Below are 26688 nucleotides of genomic sequence, written 5' to 3' on the forward strand. Positions count from 1 at the left end.
AGGCAGGGGGCCACAGAGGATGAGCAGACATATGGCTAAGTCTGTGGGTGTCTAAGGGACAGGAAAAAGCACCGGGACACAGCCTCCCCCACCATCACGGGCTTCTACCGTCGGCTGTGTTCTGGCAAATTCATGGACCGAACATTCATGGAGAAAGTTTTGGGAACTGGTTTAAACAACAGCCGAGAGGAACTCTTAGCAAGATTCTCCTTTTTTAAGGATGTCCTGGAAGCTTGCAGCACAGTTAGCGTAAGAATCAACGGCGGTCTCCGACTTATCCTGTCTATATCCTTACCCAGTGCTCTAGGACCACGTACCCCACGCATGCATTCCTGTGCTCTACCCACTTCTGTACAAAACCTTAAATGAGTTTCAAATGCTAAAGAAATAGCCCAAGTCTGTTTCAGACATCAAGTCCTGTGGATACTGTTTCATTACAAGGAGTCCATCTTTCTCTTTCCAGGATGAAGCCTAGAATGATTTAACTGTGGCAAAATTAGCATGCAATTTGTAAGTCATTACAGTGCAAAGTATGTGGTGAGAACACTTTATTGAATAAACCTGCTGAGTATACTTTTCCCAGGAACTAAAAAAGGGAAACCTCTCTCCAAGGCTCTCCTCCCTCTTTTAAAATCCCTGCCAGTACCTATATAATTATGTCTCACTTCTGACAGTCAGGAGCCAGGCGTCTCTGTACATTTAACCAACAGAAGCCAGAAGGAACCAACGAGAAGTCAAGACAACTTTCCAACACCAGGGATCTCGGTATTTTCTGGGCTTTGTGTTGTTGGGGGAGTCAGGTGAAATCTGCTGAGACAAGCATCCTGAATATTTACAGATCATGGAGAACTGCTGCTAACCAGAAGAGTCTAAGAACTGCGTGCCCTTTAAAAGTTCAGGTCAAATCTTGTAACCAGGAGCCCCGAGGGCAAGTCCAGATACACTGTGGCCCTGGAATCAAACAGTCGCAGAACAAAACATGGAAGCAGCGTGTCACTGTGCCCGACGTGGAAGTCTCTGACAGTCACAAATCACTGCAGGAATGCGATTCGAACTGAATTTGTGTGGAATTACCAGGTTGTCCTGTAGACTCTTAAGTAGGAGGATTTTACCTTGTTGAACTCTGCCACAGTAGGCCACAGAATCTACATGGATGTCCTCAGATAAGTTTGATGATGGGACCAATTATAACCGTTTATGTATTTTTGAGAGAGAGACAGACAGAGAGAGAGAGAGAGAGAGGGAGGGAGGGAGAGAGAAAGCAAGCGAGCATCCAAATAGGGCAGGGGCAGCGAGAGAGGGGGACAGATCATCTCAAGTGGGCTCTGGGCTGGCACCAGAAAGCCTGACATGAGGCTCAAACTCACGAACCGTGAGATCATAACTTGAGCCAAAGTCGGACACTCAACTGACTGAACCACCCAGGATGATGGGGCTAATTATAGAGCAAAGAAAAATTAGGGTGAAAAATGAGAGTCAAGAAAAAGAAAATGAGAGTTACGGAATAATGTAGAAAAAACCTAGGACCCTCAATTTTCCTTCATACCCAAGGACAAATGTTAATTGCATCTCAGGAGCAACGGTCCTTCGTTTACTGCATGTCGGTCACTATGTAAGTCCTGAGAATATGCTGAACGAGAGAGACTACAACACCAGAGACACAGTAAACAAATAACTTATGACAGGCTGTGAAGAGGCACCGGGGATGGGGGTGCTGCTTACATACGGTGATCACTGAAAACCTGTCTGAGGAGGTAACATTCAGGCTGAGACCTGAAGGTGGAGGGAAGCACCCACACGAGAAGAGCCAGGACGGAGGGGAGAAGCAAATGCAAAGGCTGTGGGGCAGGAAGGAGTGCACAGTGGCAGGAGAGGACCTTAACAAAATGGGGAGCACCCCGATCACGCAAAATCTCGCCGCGCTAGGAGAGTCGGAAAATGTGAGTGCACGTAGGGGCGATGGGGATGCAAACAGGCCTTAAAGAGACAACGGAAGATTGTCTGGCCACCGGCTAGGTGCCAAACCCTGTGAATCAGCTTTCAGCTTTCGCCAGATCCCTCCTTTTGTAATTCCCCTAAGTACACAGGTTGGGACACACACCTTGAAAAGAAAACAGCACCAAGGAAAAAAATAAGGCAGGGAACTTAAGCTGTTTGTCCAGTCAGAAACAAGAAAGAAGTCGGGCTCTAAAGCCCATGCTCCCCCTTCTCATCCTGGGCTCCTGTGGTTTAACTTACCACTCACCCCCCACTGGCTTCCCGCTGCCCCTCCGCTGCTCCTGTTCCTCTTTAGTTGGATATGCCTGACACGTCTCCCGTCTTTTCGAGTGCGGCTCAAGTCTTGCCTCATGCGCGGAACAGCTGAGGGTGCCTCTAGGCGCAGCCGACTGCTCCCCGCTTCCCGGGGGCCTCCGGCCCTAGCCAGCAGCGCCGCCCCTGGGGCCCCTTCTTCCACCAGCATCTCTGACTCTCACCCCTGCCGGCGGCTAGCCCAGTGCTTCGCACAGAGCAGGCGTCTGAGAAGTATTTGCCCAACAACTGGATTCTCTCCAGTGAATCTGGGTCAATTGCAAACCACGGCCATTTGCACTGTGCCCAAGGAAGTCTGAAGTTTGCAGTGAAGAAGGGGGCTCTGAGACACTAAAAATGTCAATACCTGACCCCCAGTATCTGGGTCAATACCTGACCCTGTTATCTAAGGTCTTTTTTGTTGCAGACTTGGCGAAGTGTGTGAGATATTTATTCATTACTGATCTAACGGTCAATGTCATCAAATGCCTAAGAAATAAGCATTCAATTCGAGTCAACAAATATTTGCTGAGTTCCCAACGGGTGTAGGACATCCAAGTTTAATGGAGACGGGGTGGGGTGAGGCAGCAAATTGCTCATGACTTAAAAGAGAAGACTGCATGCGGGAGAGGTGAAAAGGAGGTCGTTTTGTTCCGAGTCACCATCCACCTGCGAGGCGGCTGCATCTGCCAGGATGGAGCCGGAGTGCTGGCAGAGAGCGCTGCTCACGCATGCATCCTTCGCCCCCCACCCTGCCCTGTCTCTCTGCGCAGCGCCGAGGCTGCTGGGCACTAATGGCCTTGGAATGTTTGCCAGTGCCCAGCAAAACGGCCTTGGCATCAAGGAGACAGAGGTCTGTCAGGGAATGGCAGGGGCCCCGGTGCCCGTGGCACACAGAAGCTCGGTGAATGCCGGGGCAGAGTGGCTGCAGCAATTACTCTCCGTCGGTGCTAATCAATTTCACACCCTCTTCGATGCTGATAACAGATAATCTGGTGGGAAGCAGGCCAAGTTTCCCACCGGCCGCGAGCAGGCTGCCCCCCCTCGCGCCCAGCAGCTTACTCGGTCTCCATCAGCAAAACATCTACTCCAGCTTCCCCTCAAATGACGTAGATGACGGTGCCAACTTTGGTCTGGCAGGGGGACTCCTTCTGGGACAGATGGCAAGGGGGATGCCCTCAGGCAAAGGACTGCCCAACTAGCTTAAAAGTTGACAAGAACTGCAAAGGAAGCGAGGAGCACCAAGCAGGGGCCACGGTTCCTCCAAATTCAGCAAGGTGCTTTACATACTTTATGCTTAGTGTTATAACAACCCCAAGAGGGAAGTGTTATTTCCATTTTACAGATGAGAAAACCAGAGTTTAGAGAGGTCAGCTCATCTGTCCGAGGTCTCAGAGCCAGGACGTGGCAGAGCTGGGATTCAAACTCGGGGTCCTGCGACTCCCCACTCACCAACCTTTTCTCCGAGGCCGCTGCTCCTCTGTATTCGGGACAGTTCGGTCACTGATCAGCCTCTCACTCTGCTTGTCCTCCACCCCGCTGCTAAAAACTGGCAGGGTCCCTAGAGGATGTTCACTTGAACCTGAGGCACTACTTTACGCAGAGGAGGACCTGAGAGGTCACCTCTGCTGCTACATTTCAGTTAGGGAACGGGCTACATGAAGCATGGTTTGACGAGCCACAGCCAGGCAGGGACTGAGAGGCGGTGCTTGCCTAAAATTCCAGGTCTCTAGACTTCCAGGTGCTCTCTCTCTCTCCCTGAAAACTTCCTCTAGCAGATAACACGGGTCTTCAGCCAGAGCTGGAGTTCTGTCTCATGGTTGTGTCCCTCCAAAAGTCCAGGGAAATTTCAGTTTGTTTCTAATTATCATTCAGATGAAGAAAAAGAAGCCATCACTCTGGCACTTAAATAGTCACTAAGCGGCCATCCTCACAAGTTACCGGAAAGGGAAGAAAAGACAGAAAAGGAAACCTCAATCAAAGGACAAAATAAAGGCAGTGGGAGGGTGGAACGAAGCAACTGCGTGCGTAACATGCTGGCATCTGAAGTCCAGCCTCAGAATTCGGTCCCGGCCTTTTATCTTGCAGTAGCATCAGCGTATAAACGAAGAATGTCCCAGGCAGTCAATTCAATCAATCAACAAACATCTGAGGACTTACTAGGTTTAGGCAAATCAAAGAATGATAACCACAGCTATCTGTCCACTGGCATTCATAAATGGAGGTGCATATTTTGTAAAAAGGGAGGGGCAGATACGAGGGGTGAAGAGAAACAGGACAGACAACGGGGTCACCGTCTCCCCTCCAAGCTCTCGCTCTGGCCTGAGGCCTAGCTTGAGGGCAAATGCTAGTGTAAGTCCCTGTGCACACGGCCCGCCCCGCAGCCGGACTGTCCCAACACGATGGGACCAGGCGCTGAAACTGACTCTCCCACCAGTGAGGGTCAAAAGCCTCAAGTGCGCTTTAAGGCAAGAAGAATGAAAAGAGAATGGAGTGATACGGCAAATCAAGATCACAAGGAAAATGAAGTCTATCACAGACTTTGAAAAAAGCAAGGAAAGGATCCTTTTGCAATGTGACCAAAGACTGAGGAATGTCTCGCAGGGGTGAGAATACAGATCGACATTAAACAACACACGAGTCTCTGCCCCAGTGAAGGAGACAGATGAGAAAGGCAGAGGCCAGAGATGGCAGAGAACAAAACGGAATCAGGTGGAAAGTACGGAAGGCAGGACACCAGCACAGCAAACACAGTCCCTCAAGACAAAAACCTAACAAATTTCATTTTCAGCAGCTGCCAGCGGAAGAAATTAGGGTCGGTCCTCTGGAACCTGCTATGCAGGCTCCGCTGCGGTGCCTCTGAGTCTCCCTTCTCCGGGTCTCCAGTTTTTCATCTGGATTCAGTGACCTCAGACTTCCTTTCCAGTTCTTATCCCCTGAGATCACCCTTCCCTCGGGTGCTCCCCTTACGACTACAGCAGCCAGCAGGAGTGTGAACTAAGACAGACTCTGCCAGCTCGGCCAACGTGGTACCAAGTCCCAGCCCTGCACTTTGCTCGTGTCAGGGGTACTCGTGCTATCACCCAGACCCCCAGGTCAGACAGGGATCCTTCCTCCAAAAGCACTTCCACTCCTATTAGAAGAGCAGTTATAACCACTGGCAGACGGTCATCCGCTCCATGCTAACACCAGGCTAGGTGGCACGGGGGGTAGGTGGCACCTGTGCCCTTGCCTGTCCTGCGGGGAGAGAGAAGGTACAAAGAGACCCGAACGGCATGCACGTCAACAGCCGGCAAAAGACAAGCAGGGATACGTACATGTTTCTCCCCTTCAATCTTCTTGTCGGCCACCTGCATTGCGTCCAGGTATTTAAAATGCAGCTCCATCAGCCTGTCAACCTGAAAGAGAGATGTTTCAGACATGAGTGAGAAGGAAAAAGCACACCAAGGCAAGAGAACAGTGGAGCCCCTCCCAACAGGAGGCCCCTCTACTGCTTGCTTCCGACGTCGGCTACGAGCTCTGCGTAGGAAACCAGCAGGAATGGAAGGAAGAGCAAGGGCAGAGCGAGCAGACCCCTGGGGCGGATGCAGTCTGAATGCAGGCCTAGTCCCACAAGGAGGCTGCGTTTCCAGCTTGGCCAGGGCTCCGGCGAATTCAAGTTGTTAAATATAAATAAATAAATAAGAATTCAAGTCCCTTCTTGCAAAGAGAAGGAGCTTGAAGTTACATACTTGATATTCACTTAGAACTTTACAGAAATTTTTTTCCAACTGAAACCTTTCATGTTCGGATTCTACCCCAGAGCTGATCTTTTTTTAAAAAGGTCTGCGTAAAATCTCTTTAGTTGCTTTCGAGTCAGAAGAGAGTACAAGAAAAAAAACTCTTTCAGCAACTTTAAAAAAAGGCCCTGACTTTTGCTCAGCGATAACTTAAAAATCAGTTTTCAACTTAGCAAAAGTCACGCTTCAAACATGGCCTGAGGAACACTCAGTGGGTTTGAAAAAGTTTCATTTTTGCCTAAGACTTCCAAAAGACTGAACAAACACTGTGAAACCAGCCTAGACTTCTAACCTCTCTCTTTACTAGGCTGGCACAGCCACGGCTCTTGGCAACCCTGGTATTTACTCAAGAGCTTACAGTGGTTAACAGCAGATGGTGCTTCAACACGGCATCAGAGTCCAGGAGGACTGTGCCCAAACCCTCTCTGGATAATACTGACGCCCCCAAGATCTTGTATATTTCAGTTTACCGAATCTTTTCGTGTCCATTATTTCCTTACACCTTACAAAAACCTGAGAATGTGGGCAGGACAGACAGTGACCCTAATTTTAAAGATGAAGAAACTGAGGCATAGAATGTTAAATGTCACCAGGGTGACATGACTGCTAAGGTGTTCTACGCCTGACTTCACGATGGCCTCTTCCCCATGCTATGCTGCCAGTGAGGCTGGAAAAACTGGTCAGAGAGACAGTCATAAACCTCTCTCCGAAGTACAATAAACTTTCAGCCTTACCTGGCGGTGGGAAGGAACGAGATTATTGCATGTAATCAAAGGGACTTTCGTCCTTAATGTTAGGCATCTAGAATGATCTAACTTGTGACTAGTGAGTGGTGGGATCATCGTAGAGAGTGATCGTGGGCAAATGACATGACTCTAAGCATCGGCTGCTTCTTCTGCAGATGTGAACAATACCTACACAAAGGGTAAACCACACGGTGTTGTGAGAATATAAGGGACAATATATTGTCCCACAAGAATGTAAGGGACCTGCTGAGTGACCCAATCCACAGGAATCATTAAATAGACGGTGGGCCCTATCACTGTTAAAAATCTTTTTTTTGGTATGGCACACTAGATAACAACATAATATCTACCTAATCTCATTTACGTGATCATTCCCATGTTCCGCAGTCCCTCTAAGGACAGGCTCAACCCTTTCCTTATGTCCACAACGGAGCCTTCATTTCCATCACCACCACCTAGTAAGGACTCATTTAATCTTCCTCTCATTGACTCTTCCTCAAGATGGGAATTAATGTGTCCATCCTACAGATAGGGAAAATGAGGCTCAGAGTGGCACACATCTTGAAAAGAGCAAAACTAGGTTCAAATCCAGATGTCGGAATCCAGAGGCTATGTTCTTAATCGCTTTGCCATGCTGTGCAACCCTTAACCCAAATCCTATTACAACCCACTCTGCCTGGGTCTAAAAATTTTCCTAAGGTGCTGGTTGCTGCCACCCTAAGGTGTTACTGTGCCCAGACGGATGTATCTGGAGATGACAGGCAGAGTCACCAGAACAACCTCTAAGACCCAAAGCAATGCTGGAGAAGGTATTTTAGGGCAGGAGCTCAGCTCAGCACTCCTTTTGCCCTGACGGCCCTGGGCCCCTCCTTACCGCGTAGCAGGCACCCACCTTCTCACTGTCATTTTCAGTGAATTTATTCAGAAGCCGGGTTCGCTGCTGTCCTCTCAGGTTCCGCAGGAGGGAAGCCAGGATCGAACAGACATGCTCTGGGTTGGGAAGGAGAAAAGAGAACATGCTGTGATCAGAGCAGTAATTATTACCTCTCTCCAAGCCTGCCCTGGTTCTATTGGAGGAGGAGTAAGTAGGCCTCCCTGACTGCCACTATTGATTAATAAGACAAGAACCTAAACTGTGTCATTGCAAACCTGAACTGATCTTCACATACTGCACAAGAAACATATTCAAAAGCGATGATATCCTCAAGGACAACTTGAGCAAGTGAATCAAAACTAAGTTAGAATTTCTAGTCTGCCTGGAATTAATTGATTTTTATTGTCCACAACAGAACCTTAAACTAATCTCCCATTTGCAGAAATAACCTGTGAACAGAGTATGAATATCAGCTTTGAGATGAGTATATAAAGAACAAGTAAAATGTATTCTATCATATTCTCAAATTACCTTATACTTTTCCCAAGTAAACATTCCAGAATTAAGCAAGAAATACGATAGGGTTCCAGGGTTGCCACTTCTGGTGCAACTAAAACTCCCTACTTCAAGTTCGAAAGCAGCTGGACAGTAAGTACTTCAAAATGGTGATAATGCTTTTTGAGTTCACATAACCCACAGGCTTCTATTATGAGCTACTATTTTTCTACCTTGGGAAAAAGAGGGTAATTGAAGGGTATATTATAGGCTTTAGCTGTGAAGAGATTCTTTTCTTTAAAAAGAATTTTTTAAAATCAAGAATAATGACTTTGAAAAGGAGGCAGCAGAAGTCTAGTCGTGGAGAAATGGCAGAGTGAAGTTTATTCTGAAATAATGCCCACCGTGTGGGCAACAAATATTCTATTTGGAGAGGGACTAAGAACATCTTCACGGGTCAGACTTCTCTTGAATTCTCAGAAAGTCACTTGACTATTCATTAAAGCCACAGGTCGGCAATTACCATAGCACAGATTGAGTCTGTTTTTTCCTCACGTATGTCAGAAGTGTTCCTGCCTCAGAGAGAGAGAGAGAGAGAGAGAGAGAGAGAGAGAGAGAGAGAGCAAGCACGCACACGCCCAAGCGCAGGCAGGGGAGGGGCAGAGAGAGAGGCAGAGAAACAATCCCAAGCAGGCTCCGTGCTGTCAGCACAGAGCAATGTGGGCTCGCTCTCATGAACCTTGAGAAATCAAGAGTTGGACGCTTAACTGAGCTACCCAGGCGCCCCTATGTCCCCAATCTCTTAATGCTGGAGTAGGCTGGCTTTCTATCTTCCACCTACCTTCACTTCCCTGGGAAGCCCCATGCTAGTCCCACGGCTTTTAAAACCACTTACAACGCGGGTCTATGGGCCAGTCTTGTTCTCTGAACACAGACTCACGTGTCTGCCTTTCTACCTGCTTTCTGCACGTGGTTGTCAACAGCTCCTTTAAACCGAATATGTCCCAAATCAAACTCCCGATCTGCCTCCTCAGATCTGTTCCCGCGGTCTTTTCCACCTAGTTAATGGCAACCAGGTTCTCCAGTTCCTAAGAAACCTTGTCAGCTTTCTCTTCACATCATACCTAGAATCCCACCTCTTCTTTCTGCTGCCTCCACTGTGGCTACTTTGGTCCAAATCACCCTCATCCCTGGCTGGAATACTCAACAGCCTACTTGTGGGGGTCTCTCTGCTTCCACTCTTGCCGCCCCCCCCCCCCCCCCGCCCTGGCCTAATCTCCATAGAGCAGTCAGAATGATCCTTCAGGTTAAAACCCAAAGTCAGATCCCCTCATTCCTCTGTATAAAGCTCTCCGACGGCCCCCAACTCACTCAGACTAAACACTGCTTCTAATGTCAGGCACGCTCCTACTCTGGAGCCTCTGTGCCTGCTGTCTCCTCTACCCGAAATGCTCTTCACCAGATTATCTGCACGGCTCAGTCTTCACACCCAGTTTAATTCAGCTGTGATCTTCTCAGTGAGGCTTCTCCTTGACTCCCCTACTCAAAAAACACTTGTTGGCACAGCTAGTTAACTGGTGAAACAGGCAGAACTCAAACTTCAGCTTACTCATTCAGTCATTCACTGACCACTTGCTGGTCTTTGGGCCTGGCAAACACTTGGTGCTCAGGGCCCCCAAACAATCAACACATTATCCCTAACCTTGAGGAGCTCCTTGTCTAGTGGGGAAAACAAAACAATAATTACAGTACAGTGTGACAAGTTCCATCGCTGAGGTAGGCACAGGGGACGTGGGGAGCACAGATAAGGGATATCTGACCTAAAAGGATTACCAGTGGAGGTAACTAACAACTGAAAATCTTTAAAAAGCCCAAAACAACAGCCATGGCTGACAACCAGGTAGAGAAGAGGAGAGAGCACTGCAGGCAGAAGGAACAATATATGCAAAGGCCATGTCATATCCACATGCCACAAGGCCAGTTAGGTGGCAGAGGTTGGATCATGAAGAAAAGTGGCAAGAATCTACTCACGAATTTTAAGCTGGGGAGGACAAGACTAAATTGGGAGTTTTGACCAACCCTTAGCAGCTAGTCCTTTTAGAGATGAAGATTAGGAAAATGTTTCTCTTTCCTGATGAATTTTTTGTGCTTATCAGGGTTCCCTCTTTGCCTTGGCTACTGGGAAGCTCAAAGATGAATTTATGCTCAACTATAGGAAACAATTTCTTTTACCGCCTTATTAGTGATTCCCTCCATGCTCCACCAATGGATTTTAAAACAAAAGTAATGGATGCACATGGTAAAAACCAGACTATACACAAAGGTATAAAATGTATTCAACAAATATTTATTGAACACCTAATATTTGTCTTTTCACAAACTCCTCTCACTACCCTTTTCCTCTTCCCAAGGGGAAGAAAACCTACAGGTAGGTATCTTGTGTACATTTTCAGAGGAGAGGAAAAAAAAATATTATACCTTTCTGTATCAGCACATATTTAGTTTTTTTCTAATGGCCATCTAGAATTCCACTGACATTTATCATAATTTAGTGCCTCACCCAATCATGAATACTTTAGGTGGTTTCCAGTTTTCGGTTGTTTGTTTGTTTTTGCTATTAGAAACAATGAAGCAGTAAACATCCATGTGCACATATTCTGGCAAGTATACTTTTATTTCTGGTAAGGAATACACTTTTGCACGTGTGCAAATTCCTAAGAGTGGAATTGGGGGAGTCAAAAGCTATTTGCATGTGTCAAAAGACACTGACAAATTATTTGCCAAAAAGGTTGTACCAATTCTATGCCCACTCTCAGTGTATACACACACATACACACACACACACACACACACACGGAGAATGGAAGCAGAATTACATATATATTATAAAAGAGTATCTGTTTTCCCATATCCTCGCTCAGATTGGATACTATCCAACTTAAAAATTATGACAACATGGAAGGTGAAAAATGGGATCTTTTTTGATTAGCATGTTTTTGTTCTTGTTACACACAAGGTTGAGCACCTTTTCTGATATTTACTGGCCACCTGTATTGCTTTATGGGTGAACTGCCTGGCCTTATCCTTTGCCAATTTGATTCCTACAAGCTGTCTGTAAATGAAGAGCATTATCATGTTGCAAATATTTCCCCCAGTCTGAATTTGTGTTTTGACAAATTCTTATTCAAACCTAAGGTTTAGTACCACCAGACCGTCCGCTGTAAGTGGCTTCAAATACCTAGTGGCAAGAAGTAGGGTACAATAATAATTGCCACCTATTGTGTATCTATGACAGTAGGCTGATTTGAGTCTGTACACAATTTTCTCATTGAATCATCACTACTAAGCTGTGAGAAAGGTACTATTCTCATCTTGTAAATGTAGAATCCAAGGCTCAGAGAGGTTAGTTAACTGACTTAAGGTACATGTCCTTCAGTCAGTGGTGGGAACTTAGGTTTGAACCTAAGATGCCTGACTGTAAACAGTAAGCTTCCCTCCTATGTTGTTATATGCTTCCCACATATAAAAGGTAAACATCAAAGCTTTTATAGATGAAAGCTAAAACAGACCAGAAACTAAACCACGCAAAGCCTGACAATGTACTTCATGTGGCGCTCATTGTGTCCAAAAGATTGGCACTATGTAAATGTGGATTAAAAAAAAAACTCTACAGTTTTAATGAGAGGAAAACGAAGCAAAAGGCCATATGGAGTAAGACATGAATAACAACCCCTCTTTCCTCTCTTTTACTGAATTACTCTTTCCAGAAGCGGTTTCTACCAGATTCCAAATAAAGAAGAGACTTTGGGTTTTCGGCAGCTCTGCAGATACTGAACCAGAACTTCTCAATTTTCCCTTTGACTCTTGCTGATTGAATGGACGGGAAAGAGCTACAAGAGACCATTCTCTGTATACCTGAGTGAGGCGGGGGGTGGGGTGCTGGCGGAACGGTGAGGTATCAGGAGCTGTAATTTTCAAAGAGGAAAATGTAATACACAGAATAATCTTTTTGGCACTAGGTCATATTAGCATGCATTCCTATAGCTCATCCCAGCCTGGAGCAGGAGAGATCTTGATCAACTGCAGGGGTATATACTAAGAACAAATGGCATTTACCTATTTGTTTGGGATTCTAAGTAAAGAACAGGTTGTCAATTTCAGGAGACCTGAAGCTGCTTACGTACCTTCCATCTCTCCGGGCGCTGTGGCTGGCTGGTGCCTGCCAGACAGGAAAACACTTCAGCCACCCCAAGTTTTACACTTTCTTTCTCTCCCTCCCTCTCCCTCTCTCTCTCTCTCTCTCTCTCTCTCTCTCTCTCTCACACACACACACACACACACACACACACACAGTTTCATTAGCCCCTAATAAATGTAGCTTCCCTAGGAACAGATTTCAGCCCAAGGTGGTGTCAATTTTTCATGCACCAAGAAGATGGGGAGAGCTGCTGGCACAGAGAGCAGGGGAGATAACAGGTTTATCTGCTGGCCAGCACCGCTCAGCTGCTCTGTCATTTCGACAGGATAAAATGGAGGCGAAGGATGGCTATGGAGCTGTCAACGCAGATGGGGTAGATGTGGGGACTCCCACTGTAGAAAACAACCTCTAAGGCAGGGCCCAGGGAGAAAAGAACACACACACACACATATTAAAAGGATCCACAAGGCTCCCGAGGGGAGAGGCCAAGCATATCTACATTTTCAAGTCACTAAGTAGGGAGGTTGGGGTCTTAGTGGAGTATTAGAGAGCTAGTACTGAAATTGTGCCAGTGTGAGCCCCTGCCTGCCAGTGCCCTGCTCAACAGTCAGACAACTGCCAGCCTCAGACCCTAATTAGTGAAACTGCCTAGAGGGGTGGTCCTGGGCCCTATTCCTTAGTTCAAATCTCTTTAAGGGACTTTCAAGGGTGATTAGACACAATGGGTTAGACCCCTCAGTATCTGCAAGGGGACTAAAAGTTTGATTCTCTAGGGTCAGTTAGGATTCTGTAATTTTCAGAGCCGGAAGAAGAATCAGAAATCTTTGTTTCAACTCCACTGGAATTTCAAGTATAGAAGCAATAACCCTGATATGGGATGTGATTTGCTTCGGATCAAAAGTACCTTTGTGGGCCACTCGAATCTAGATGTGCAGTTTATCTTCTTTTAAAATCATGACAGAAACTTTTAAGAATCTGATGAACCCTATGTATGCCATCCTTTGCAAAATATCTACACAAATGTAACATCTCTATGGAATTTCAGCGTGTTCCCATCTCTCAAGGATGGCTCCTTGGCTAAGAACCCATGACCTAGTATATCCAGATCAGAGGTCTTTCCAGAATGGCACAAACCACACCATGGCAGTCACTCCAACTAGCCTCCCACAGTGTTCACTGTTTTTGTAAAGAATGGAATGGGTAACATTTCCCATCCTCATTCTTAAAAAAGGGTGGTCCAAATCCCAAGCGGTTAAAACAACACCTCTCTCTGTGAGGAGAGCTATTTACCCACAGACAGGCCCATTAACAACCAGGCCGACCAGTGGTCCACCGCCGAGAAAGACACATGGATACACCAAGAAGTCCAACTCCTGGACCCTGTTCCAGAAAGGCCAACAAGTAAATTAACTAATTAACCTTAGGCGGGGCTTTTAGGATCAGACAGACTTGGATTTGAATCCTGATGCTGGCACTCACTAGCTGGTTAAACTAAACCATGGGCACACTGTTTAATCACTAAGTCTCAGCTTTCCTGTTTGTAAAGTGGGGTTATCCCCTCCATCTATTAAATCCATTATGCCAAGCGAGCTAGGTACATAATAGGCACCCAACAGACATCCACTTGAGAGTTGCTGTCTTGAAGAAGAATCTCAGAGGAGATTCTCACCCATGCACTTGTCATAGATCACCACCTAGCCCCTTCCACACCACATCCTGATCACATGCCTACCACCGAACATGTTTCAGTCTGCCTGCACCATCCTCATCGGCCTGTGCTGAGAAAAACAGAGACTTAGGCGACCTGACGTTCTTAGCTGGTAGGGTTATCTCCTAGAACTCAAGATTTGTTCTGACCCTAAAATGGAGTAAGGCCAACCTCACTCAGACTCTTTAATCCTACGATAGATGAAAATAAAGTTCTTATGTGCGACTACCCATAAAGCCAAATAATAGAAGTTCTGGGAGACTTGCAGACAGCCCTAAGGTGGGCAGTGGCTATTTACTAGCAAGCTGAAGGACACGGCATCCATAAGCAGAGAGGGTCCTAATTTTTAATAAAAATAAATGTAGTCGGCCTGGGTAATCATTCACCTTTTGCTCTTGCTGCAGAACTGAAAACACAGCACGTGGTCTGTAGAGGGAATGAAAAACACCCTCTCTTTTAGGAGTTTTGTAACCACAGGACGATTAATAACAGGGCACGAAGTGGTGCCCACACCAGTGATTCCTTTTCTCAGACTTCTGAGTACCTACTACTATGTGCCAGGCAACGTACGAAGTGCTGGCACTATGGAGGTCAAAAGACACTCCATTCCAGAGGAGCTCACTGCCCTGCGAGCAAGGCTAAGAAACAGACAGCTACAATCGAGTACACAGTTAACTGGCACGTGTGGAACATGCGTAGCACTATGTGAAGCGCCCTACTTTAGTTGGGGATGGGGTAGGAAAGAGGAGGAAATGTAAGGAAGGGTTGGCTGTATAGATCGAGACAAGAGGAAAACATTGTTCTCAGGGACCCCCGGGAGTGACACAGGGCTGTAGTGTTATGCTGGCAAGTGAATGGTCGTGAGCTCATAGCTCCAAGTTTTCTGTGATAAAGTTGGTAGAGAGACAGTGGCTAGGATTTGGGATTCTATGGGCACATTTAGTTCTTACAATGCAGATCTAGACTGTGTTCCTGAAGTCAAGGATAAATGGACTGTGCTCCATTAACAGATCTCTCAAGGTGGGGAACGGGGGAAGAAGGTGACAAGGAACACAGCAATAATCCCGAAACGACTTCCTTATCCTTCTGTGCCAAGAGATTTCAGAGGTGTCCTACTTGCATCTCTTGAAGTTTGGGTTCCGTGCGTCACGGGAAGATTACATTCACCAAAAAGGAAGAAGAGGCACTGGTAAGCAGAGCTGGGCCACAGGAGGCAGCCTCCAGGGGTCTTAGACACCAGAACTGACACGGATTCATTCATTTATTCATAAAATAGAATCCTACAATGTATAAGATACAGTGTTTGAAGACAAAGACAATCAGACACTGATCCTTCCCTCCAGGTGCTTGTGGTCTCTTATGTCTAAAATTACTTGATAGAAAGTGATAGTGAATGAAAAAGAGGCAGAAACTACTGAGGAGGCAAATCCTCCCCTAGCCAGGGTATCTGGGAAGACTGGTGGGCAAGATACTACTGCGCTGAGCCTAGGAGAAGAGAAGAAAGCAAGAAAAGAGCCTTGAAGGGAGAAGGGGGCAATGGGAATAAGGGTGTGTCAAGCAGATGGAGAAGCATGAATCGAAGACATCAGGCTGGAATGCACATGGTATGGACAGAGAACTGGGAAGGGATCCAGTGGCAGAGGGAAGGGAGGATGAAAGGTGAGGAGGTTGGAAAGGTGGGGGGGGAGGGGGCGGGTAGTGCAGACCATGGATAAATACAAATGCTGATCAATATCCTCACAGCCTGGCATTTAAATACTGGCCCAGCCTGGCTGGTTGGACAATGAATTCAGGGTCCCTCTGCCCACCCAGCTTCAGAGTCTGCACCTGCCTTCCAGTGGTCCAAATGGTTAAGAAAGATATGGGTCAGCCAGAGCTCTATACTTAGGATGGAAACAGTCCCTGTACCTCAACCATCAGGCCCATGTCTTGGCAAGATCTTGCAGGGCCACTTTAGAATTCAAGGCCATGCGGCTGAGCTGCCTTTGTTTCCATGGAACATCTAAGGCCATTAGCTCTTTTGTTTTAAGGAGATCATACGAAGTGTTCTTCTCTCATTTCTAAAATTAAAACCATCTCTGTTTTATTGCCCATCCTTGCTCCCCACCTCCGCCTGAACTTCCCCAGACAGACAGACATCCTGCTTTCTGGTAAGATTCTCGATGCAAACAGGATGTTTAAAATACCCTAATTAAACCGTCTTGACTTCAGCAGTGGTGTGTTGGAGTACAGATTAATCTGTTTCATGCCTGGCACTAAGCAGCTGAAGTAGCAGGAGGCCCTGTCAAATCAAGCCACAACATTACATTCCTCTGCCTTTATTATTATTTTTTCCTTTTTTGCATTTCATTGTAATGGACATCTGCCTAGCAGGGGACGTGGGAACCCAAGAAGAGTCACGCGTGTGTGCTCAGCCACTCCGGTGGAATATTGATGCAAGTCAAATCACTCTTCTCAAGACAGATGGATCTGTGTTAGCATCTATATATAGCGCCTTTAAACACACATACAAAATACATATATTCCTATTTTTCACACACATTCACTGAATCCTGAATACGTGGCAGGCGCTGGGCTGGAGACTGGGGACTTAAAGCAGCAGTATTTGTTACAGACCTACTGTGTGCCTCTGTGTGCTTCGCATGCATTCCTTCACTTCATTCTCACAGCAATCCTATGAAACACGTGCGTGACTCTTCCCATTTTATAGATAAGAAACTAGAGACTCAGCCAGGAAAAGAAGTTTGCCTCCCAGGGTTTCACAGCTAGGAAGTGACCTAATTAGTTCCACTATAATAAAACTTGATTATTTTCCTCCTGAGTTAAAAATACCCAGCAAGCATATTTAAACAGCATTCAACCTCACTAGTACTGCCGATAAAGCCATGAGGTAGTTTCATTTGATGAGCTTTTCAAAATACTTGATGTCTGGAAGGCTGTGGGGAGGTGGGCTCTGCTAGACTGCTGGCCACATGGGTACCGGGGATGCAGTATTGAAACCACTTTGCTGTATGGATCTCCCCGATAATGGTAAGCTCCTCAAAAGTGGGGCCCACGTCTTATTCATCTCTCTACCTTCAGCATCTAGTCTTGTGCCAGGAAAATTCAACTAATACTGAATATGACATCCTGTGAAAACACCATGGTTTAAGAGTTAGCTGTCAGAGATACACATGCATAAAAAAGGAGTAACTGACTCCCTGAGAGGGTCTGGATGAATGAAGGAATCTTCAGCGTCTCCTCTTTAGAATGAGGAGAAATTTATCAGAGAGACAGAGGGGGAATGTCATTGTAAACAATACACAAGAGATTAAAGATACAGAGATACGGGGCGCCTGGGTGGCTCAGCCGGTTGAGCGTCTTTTGATTTCAGTTCAGGTCATGATCCCAGGGTCATGGGATCGAGCCCTGCTGAGCTTGGAGCCTGTTTAAGATGCTCGTTCTCTCTCTCTCTCTCTCTCTCTCTCTCTCTGTCCTCCTTTGCTCTGCGCCCCCCACTCATGTGCACATGCATGCTCTCTCTCTCTCAAAAAATAAAGAGAGAAAAGAAAGAAAGGCATAGGGATACGAAGGAACACAACCAGGAGAGGCTGCAGGGAGTGGGTGATGAGATGTAAGACGAGGCGAGAGAAGCAAGAACGTTGCACACTTTCAACTAAAGAGTCAGGACTCTATCCCATTGGACTTATAGAACACATGATGGAGAGGAAGCAACCTGGTCAAATTTGTGTTCCAGAAGATCATTCTGGAAGATTTCTTGAAATGTACAGTGGAGGAGAAACAGGACCATATTCAGATTATTACAGAAACATCTGAAAGAAACACAGCATTTGGGTCTAACAGTTATGTCTCCTTTAGCAAAAACTGAAACAGTTAATGATTTTTCAGAAAGAAACCCAGTTTCCTTGCCTTCTTCTTAGGGGAAGTAAAGTGTGACATAAAGAATACCAGAATAGAGGTAAGAGACAGGGATTTCAGTCCAAACTTTGTTTTTTGTTGTTGTTGCTTTTAATGTTTGTTTTTGAGAGAGAAACAGAGACAGAGACAGAGACAGAGACAGAACACGAGCAGGGGAGGGGCAGAGAGAGAGAGGGAGACAGAGAATCCCAAGCAGGCTCCGCACCATCAGCACAGAGCCCGATGCGATGCATGGCTCGAACTCATGAGCGGTAAGATCGTGACCTGAGCTGAAGTTGAATGCTTAACCGACTGAGCTACCCAGGCATCCCTTCTAATCCAAACTTTGAAAAAAATCTTCTATATGGCTCTGAATAGGTCTCTTCTCCACCTACTCTCTGGGCCTCGATATCCTTGTTTGTAAAAGGAGAAAAGTGGCTTTATACGGTCCTCCCTTAATTGAATTACAAGATTCTATCAAAAAGGGATGTGAACAACTAGCAAGTGACCCAGCAATTCCACTCCTAGATATTCCCTCAAGAGACAATGAAAATACATGACTGCAAAAAGTCTTGTACACGAGACATTCTACGAAAACAATGTTCACAGCATTGTTTTAATGGCTATAATGGCCACAAACTTGAAATTGTTTGTCAACAGGAAAAATGGAAAAATACACCCACATCATGGAATATTACACAGCTCCAAAAAAGGACAAGGCATTGATGCACTCGACAACATGGGCGAATCTCAAAAACAGTATGCTTAGTGAACGTTTTATCCCCAAAGCGTTTCTGGGTAGTGATAATGTTCTGCACCTTACAAGAGTATGTATTTGTCCAAATCTGCCAAATGGTGCTCTTGAGATGTGTGCATTTCACTGTGCGATTTTACATTATTTTTAAAAATTGAAGTCAAGGCTAATGATATTCCTCCCAAAGTGTTCATGGTGAAGCGTACTGATGTCTGCAACTTAGTTCCCACATCAAAAAAATAAAATGGACAGATGAGATGGACGGAAGTGACAAAGCAAATACAGTGAAATGTTAACTAGAGAGTCTAGTGGTGGGTATGTGAGCACTGTACAGTTCTTCCAACTTTCCTGTAGGTTTGCAAATTTCCTTAAGAAAATATTAGGAGGAAGAGGCAAGAAAAAAAAGGGAGAAATGAGCACTTGGAATATAAATGATGAGATTCCTAAAGGTTATTTTTCCAAAAAGTAGTTTTTAATATGTCTGTTGTTTGAAATTTTGAATGCATTTTCCATTGAAATAGGCCCACTGAAACCCATTTAACCTGAAATATAGCCAAAATTAATTCAGTATTCTCATTTTTCAGTTGCGATGAGATTCCACAAACATTGCCTAATCACCTACTGAGTGCAAAGCAATATGATAGGTGTTGCTTTTGGTTGATTTATTTTCTCTTTCCCATGGGATTTCCCCCCTCCTTTCAGAGTCTGAGCACCACTATGGATTTAAAAAAGTGTTTAAGTGCTAGCTTAACTAATTTACAGCCTTGAGTTTGTGGGAAAATATGCCTTGCAGCAAGAAAGGGATATATATGTTCAAAAAATACTTCTTTCTGCTACACAACTATTCTCCAAGGGCTCAGAGTGAAAAGAACAGAATGAACTGGTAGCTAATATTCCCTCCCAGGGTTTGAGCTGAAGGCATGAAGCTCCCTAGGTCAAGTGTTCGTGTATCAGGGAAGGCCCATACCTCAGATGGGTTGAAGGAGAGGTCCACGAAGCTTTAAGTGTCTGCTGAGTGCATGCACAACCATCTCCAGCGGCAAATGACTCCGATCCTTAGTTTTCTATGGTTCCTACACAATGTGCTTGGTCAGTGAAACCAACCCCATCACTCTGGTGGCAGCAGTGTGGGTTGGGCAACGATGCGGGGGGCCACCATGGAGAATGAGCCGGCCACCCCTGACTTCAGGAACTCTGAGAAGGCCTAGACAAACTTTGCCCGAGAGAGATGTTCTCTCTACACCAAGTGGCAGCATCCTGACTACTTAAGACTGCCAGTTACCTGCCCATTTCCTCCTCTTATTTCTTCCTAATGATTGGACCCATATATATTTGGTAAATATACCTGGCTTAAAAAAACAAAAACAAAAACACCCAAACTACAGCTTCCCTTATAGCTAGGTATGACCACGTGGCTCATTGGGGTCAAGACTTAAGATAAACTGCTATCTGGAACTTCCAGGAGGGGATATGTCCTCTTCAGCCCTGCCCCCCTCCTGTTTTTGCTTTCCTGCTGTTTGGAATCCAGACCATAGTAACTGGAACTCCGGTAACCACGGAGACCATGAGGCAATCTTGAAAATAGAAGCCAGGCACACTGATATGTGCTTGGGGGCACATTCACAAGCAAACAAATACCCCTGGTTCTGTGATGACGATGGCAGAACAGAACGACAGAAGGGACCTGGGTTTCTGATGACATCTTGAAGCTGTCAATACAGACTTCTGGTCTTGTTTTATGTGAGTTCTGTGTGTTCTATTTTATTTAAACCATATTATTTCCAGTCTCTGTTACTAGCAATCAGCTGCATTTCCTAACCGATAACACTAATCCAGTAAGTTCTTCTCTAGGAAGTCTAAAGATACATTGTGTCCCAGAGTTCAGGTATTCACTCCAAGAAAATGGGCTGTTCAGCCTCACCTGCTTTTGGAAGCAGCCACACATCCCAGTGGGGAAAATCCTAGAACCAGGAGGAACTGCTAGTAAAAAGTATAGTCGTTTCGTTTCACCTCACTATCTCGAAGGGTCTAAACGCTTTTCCGTTATATTCTGCAGAACCTGGCTGGAAGGATTAATTTAGCTGGGTTTTTTTGTTCTATTTTTTGTTTCTTAATTATCAGCCCTCATCCTTGTAACGAAAGAAATAAATGCCTGGTGTTTCAGAACCTCTGTTTTCTCTCTGTATTGCCACCAATACTTAGGTTAGTAACACCCACTCGTGGCAGTACTCTGAAGAACTGCTATGAGATGGCCCAGATGCAGGGTTTCTGACTCACCAGACTGATACCTCTAGTGACCCCCTTTGATGAAGACAGCTGAATGTCAGGCGTGGCTGGTTACGGCTTACTTTCCTGCAGCGTATCACTTTTAGGGGTATTGCATCTAAATTAATTTAAACTGATTTTGTGGCCTACAAGCTCTCTTGGGGTTTGAAAAGGACATGACACAGTTACCATGGTCTCCCTACCCACATCCAACAAAACACATTAAAAAAAAACCAACTTGAGATCTTTAGATCCTAAAATAAAGATAATCCCGCTGAATATCTGTACTGATTTAATTTTTTTAAAGAGTCCTTCTCAATGGTTAGCTCACTATATTTTCAGATGGTGCTAAAAATCTAGGGGGGCACAGCCTGACCCACCACCACCCGGGCTCGGATACACCTGGGGCTGAGCATGGGTGCCAGAATCCCCCCCACATTCTCCCCTCTCCATGACCTCTCCACTATTCCAATTCCCACTTTCCAAGAATCCACCTGCCGAGACGCAGCAGAGCTGATCATCACGGCCCCAAAGCAAGGGCGGTGTTTTTACACTCCTCTGAATGCCATCCTTGGATGACTGCTTTAGATTAGAAATTCAGTTTAGAAAAGAAAAGAAAAAGAAGAGCCTGTTTCCAGGACCTTCGGGGAATGATCTAAACCTACCTCTTCACTCCTTTCATGTTGCTCACCAGGCCTGCCTTTGCACTCTTCCAGCAGCCCCGGGCTCCTCCTCCCATTCTGCCCACCGTTAGCAGCCGGGTCCTCCTTCACGCTCCTGCAGCCCCTGCCAACCGCTGAGCTCCACACACTCTTCCTCCCGACTCCAGGGCTTCAGCTGATTTCCACAGAAACCAGGAAACCCTGCTTGCAGACCCAAGACGGCCTTATGTTCATCTTCTTGAAGTCTGACTTCTTAACCCCTCTCCCATCAGCCAAGAACACAGCACAGCGAAAGGACAGAACTCAGTGCTGCTTAACACAGTTCTCCCGTTTCCAGTTTGAGGCTAAGGAACTTAACTGTTCTACAATCTTGCACACACAAAACCACTGCAAAAACATGCAGTGACCTCTGTGAAAACGCTTGCCGATCATATTCTAACAGGGATTAGACTTATCATAGGGAGGAGATAAAGGAAGCTGGTTAGTCCTAAAAAACACTGCATTTGTGAACAACGACTCCATGCTCTGTTTTACTAACAGGAAATAATCAACAACTGGCAAATATATGAAGTACTCTGCCATCATCACTTTCTCACATGCTAACCTTCCTGTACACCCGGTGCAGCCATTTCATAGTTGTACAAATAAAGAATGAGGGGCCTGAGATCTATGTGCCTTTCCCAGTGGGCCTTTCTCAAGAGGAAAGAAGTACTTATTAGTGTTATGTACCCGGTTACTGTGCTCGCTGCTTTACATACTCTTTCTCACTTAACACTCATGACCACCCTTAGAGTGAATTATTCTCCCCATTTTACAGATGAGAAAAAAATTAGGCCCGGAGGGGTTATGTGCCTTACCCAAGTTCTCAGAGCTAGCGAGAGCCAGAGACCGATCTGACCCCCAAGGCCAGCTTTCTTTCCACTGCCCCAAATCTGCCTTTGTACTGGTGAACTAAATTTACCAGCACCCAAATTTCCAGAGTACTTCTTAGCAAACGCAGTTGTGAGAAATAAGCAGAGAGCCCATTTTGAACAAAGCTACAAACGGAAACACCAATGTCCCTTTGCTTTACATAAGACAGATGGCTCCTGGCAAAAACTGACTTCAAAGTGATTTCTGTGAAACAAATCCTACTTGTTTACCACTGTGGATCCCAAGACACATTCCCAAGGAAAGAATTCCCTAGCCTGCTTCATCATGCATGCGTGGTGAAGGCAAATGATGAGCAGCCTCGGTGGATACTGGTCATGGCCACAAATCAGCAGCAGTGTGTCCCCGCTGGTCGTGGTATTCCAGAACTCCCCCCGGCCTTACCACGTGATCTTCCCTACTCAGTGAGACACCCCCCGCAGGACCACAGGAGTTCTCCCTGCTCCTGGGGAGCCTCTGGCATCACCCTGGTAGCCCTGAGTAACTACGTGTGGTAGAGTGGGACACCCACTGGCACAGAGACAGGAAAATATTTTATTCTCCAGCACGATACTCATAAGCACAGTAATAATCAGAGTGGCAAACTTCCTGTCTGGGACTCAGCTTCCCCAACTGTCTTTTGAATAGTCCCTTCAACGCTCACATCTACAAAATTCTTCTCTTTCTCTAGGCCAAAGGTTCTCCGTGGAGGGGTGGGGTGAGAGAAAGATTGCACTGTCTGAGGCATTTTGCAAATTTTATGTGCGTGTGCTTGTGACAACTGAAGGGTCCTACTGGCACCTACTGGGTAGAGGCCAAGAATGGTGCCGAACATCCTACGATGCACAGGACAGCCTCCCACCACAAAGAGTTATATAGTCCAGAGTGTCAATAGTGCCAAGGCTGAGAATCCCCTCAATCTAAGCTACTTCTGACATCTATTAGGATGAGGTTAACCTATCAACAGATCCCAATGCTATCATATATATTCTAGCGAGAAAAATGCCTAAATCCAAGGCTCTCATTCATATGAGTTACTAATTTTGTAAATTACAAATTCCCATATAAGGTGAAATTATATAATACCTAGTGTTACCTTCAAACATTCCTGGAAAGGGGTGCCTGGGGGCTCAGTCGGTTAAGTGTATGACTCTTGATTTTGACCCAGATCATGATCTCACAGTCGTGAGAGGGAGCCTTGCATTGGGCTTTGCACTGAGCAGCATGGAGCCTGCTTAGGATTCTCTCCCTCCCTCCCTCTCCCTCTGCCCCTCCCTCTCCCTCTGCCCTTCCCCTCACATGTACATACATGCTTGCTCTCTCAGGGAAAAAAAAAAAAAATTCCAGGGGAAAAAAGAGGGGCATGAAACAAAGTTGGCAAATGTTAATTGCAGAAGTTGGGTGATAGGTATATAAAATTCAATGTATAATTTTCTCTACCTTGTATTTTAGAAATCTTTCATAATATAATCTTTCTTTCTCTTCCTTCCTTCCTTCCTTCCTTCCTTCCTTCCTTCCTTCCTTCCTTCCAAGTAAGCTCCACAAAGTAAGCTCCACAGTCAACACGGGGCTTGAACTCATGACTCTGAGATCAAGAGTCCCATGCTGACTGCTCAGTAGACTCAGTCTACTGACTGAGCCAGCCAGGCATCCCTGAAATCTTTTATAATAAAAAATATTTTGTTCTTCCGAATGAGTTTTTATTCAAAGGGATATAAAAGATAAAAGGGATTCCTCCCTGCCCCCTCAGCCCCTCAGCATAAGACACAGTCCGTGCCCTGGCAGAGCTCACAAAAGAGTGGAAGCAAGTCAGCCAACGACCGTCACACACAAGGAATGATACTGGGAGCATAAGAAAGGGATCAGTCTAAACACAAATGTGGAAAATCGGGGCAAGCTTCAAAGAAGAAGCAGGATTGGGAGAAATTCCAAAGAATAAGCTACCTGTCTCACAGAGAAGGGAGTACAGGAGTAGCTCAGTCAAAGAAAAAGCATCAAGTATCAACGCATGGAGGACAAGACATGAAGCAGCTACCACAGTTCAGGCTGGAGATAAGTCGTCATCAAATAAACTCCAAAGACATAGGGAGGTCTGCCTTGAGGATACCAAAAGTGGGATTAAGAGAGAAGAATCTACAAAAGGTCTAGAAAAGTGAAATAAATTTAGTACATTTACAGATGACAGCCAAAGAAGATAGCGGTACGTGGACTATGGCTCCTTTCTTTCTCAGTTTTTGAAGGTTTTAGGCACATATAAATAAGAGCTATGATACTGTGACTAGGAGTGTCTGCTTGAGCCGCTTTAGAGGCTGTCCTGGTGCAGGTCCTCTGCCCTCTTGTCACCCCAACTAGTCTTGACAAATACAGCCAGCAGTCCGGCTCATTGTGCTTAGACTCTAACCCTAAGACCACAACACTGAATGCCTGCTTTTTCCAGAGCCCCACACCGCATTCTCTGGTGCCTCTGTATGTGCTGTTCCCCCCGCCTAAAAGCTCTTCCCTTTCTTGTCCACTTGGGACATTCCTACTCACTTTCAATCTTCCTAACCTCTTCAAGGAAGATTTCCAAGTAGACTGGAAGCCTAGTCCTTCCTTCATTGCTTCCAACTTGCAACTTATACCTACCCACCCCCCGCCCCCGCCCCCGCCTTTATAACCTCTAGTGTATCACAATCATTACGTGCATGTGTTCTCCCCACCACAGATGAGTACCTCCAGGGCAGGGAGCCTGCAGTGGTTCATGTGTGTCTAAGCATGTCTGGCACCATTAGGTATTCACCAACATTGCTGAAGAACTGAAGAGTGAATGAACTCCCAGGAGATGGCAGCTGAGGTTCCCTTTGGGCCACCTTCCAGGCAAAGGTTTTCAGAGTTCCTAAAGGACAACTAGTTCCAGGTGAACACCTTTGGGTGAGCCTCCAAAGCCATCAGGCTATGCTCGGATGTGGACATCTCTCATCTTAAAGCTTAATCCTGAACTTATTACTTGTGAAATGCTTTCTGCAGCCTGGGACTTTAGACAGAGATAAGACATGCTGGGAATACATATTTCCAGATGCACTTCTTAAATAAAGCAGCCCCCACCCCAGGTAAGTCAGAAGGAGAAGGGAAGAGTGTAGAGGGTGCTTTCAGGCAACAGGCTTGAGCAATGGAAACCCGAGCAAGGCAAAAAGGGCCCACAGCGAGCCCTGAGCTGACGCAGGCTCACTGAACCACAGGCCCCGACCAATGAATGGGCTACTTACAACTGGGCACAAATACCAAAAAAGGGGAAATTCCGCACATCCCCATCCTCACTTACCCTGTCCTATAACTATAGCCCCTCACTGCTGCCTCCTGGCAGACAGTCTCTCCTTTACTGTCCTGCCCACTGTTCCCTCGCAGTATATTCAGTAAACTTTCTCTTTTACAGCCTGTCCCGCCGGCCCCCACCCAATTAAGCCCCACAAAGATGGCTAACATTTGTTAAGCACCTACTTACTACATGCCACAATCAGAGAGGCAGATGATACCCCATTTTATGGATCCCTGCTACTCAAAAGTGTAGTCAGAGGACCACCAGTAGCAGCATCCCCTGGGAGCTGGTAAGAAATACACAATTTCAGCCCTCACCCCAGACCAACTGAAAGCAGAATCCGCATTTTAAAAGATCCCCAGTATAAATCCTGAGGAGCACTGTTAAAGATGAGGAATGTGGTATCAATGAAGGTAATTAATATGCTAACGTAATGTGTGATATTGTGATTTATAATAAGATACATATATTTGGTCTTTGCCCCCCTTTCTGTCACAGAACTCCTAAACTCTTGGAATTTTCCAAGTGAAGCGACAGCCATAAAGGTATCTTTTGTTAATTAGGTAACTTCCAGTGTGCCAAAGGATGAAGGCTGGTTGCCAGGAAAACCAACACGTGATTAGCCGGTTGTAATTTTCAGTCCCACCCCCAGATCTCCTGGGAGGGAAGAGGGGCCACTGGTTGAATCAGTCTCAAGGGCCAATGACTGAATCCAGCACGCCTGTACCATGAAGCCTCCCTAAACGCCCGAAAGGACAGGGTTTGGAGAACTTCTGGGCTGGTGAACTCACGGAGGCGCTGGGAGAGTGGCGGCTGG

The 26688-nt window shown here is 46.0% G+C and overlaps 1 protein-coding gene across 1 annotated transcript in view; it reads right to left on the reverse strand.

Annotated features, from left to right (window-relative positions):
• The window catches only part of CTNNBL1 (catenin beta like 1), a 127476-nt gene that overhangs the window by 20793 nt on the left and 79995 nt on the right, over positions 1-26688 (reverse strand). Inside the window, exons 10-11 of the mRNA XM_030309632.1 lie at positions 7707-7804; positions 5607-5687 (exon numbers count right to left, since the gene is read on the reverse strand). Of these exons, the coding sequence (XP_030165492.1) occupies positions 5607-5687; positions 7707-7804 (179 nt within the window). The remainder of the gene's footprint in view (positions 1-5606; positions 5688-7706; positions 7805-26688) is intronic.

Source organism: Lynx canadensis, chromosome A3, assembly GCF_007474595.2.
Source record: "Lynx canadensis isolate LIC74 chromosome A3, mLynCan4.pri.v2, whole genome shotgun sequence".
NCBI classification, from domain to species: Eukaryota; Metazoa; Chordata; class Mammalia; order Carnivora; family Felidae; genus Lynx; species Lynx canadensis.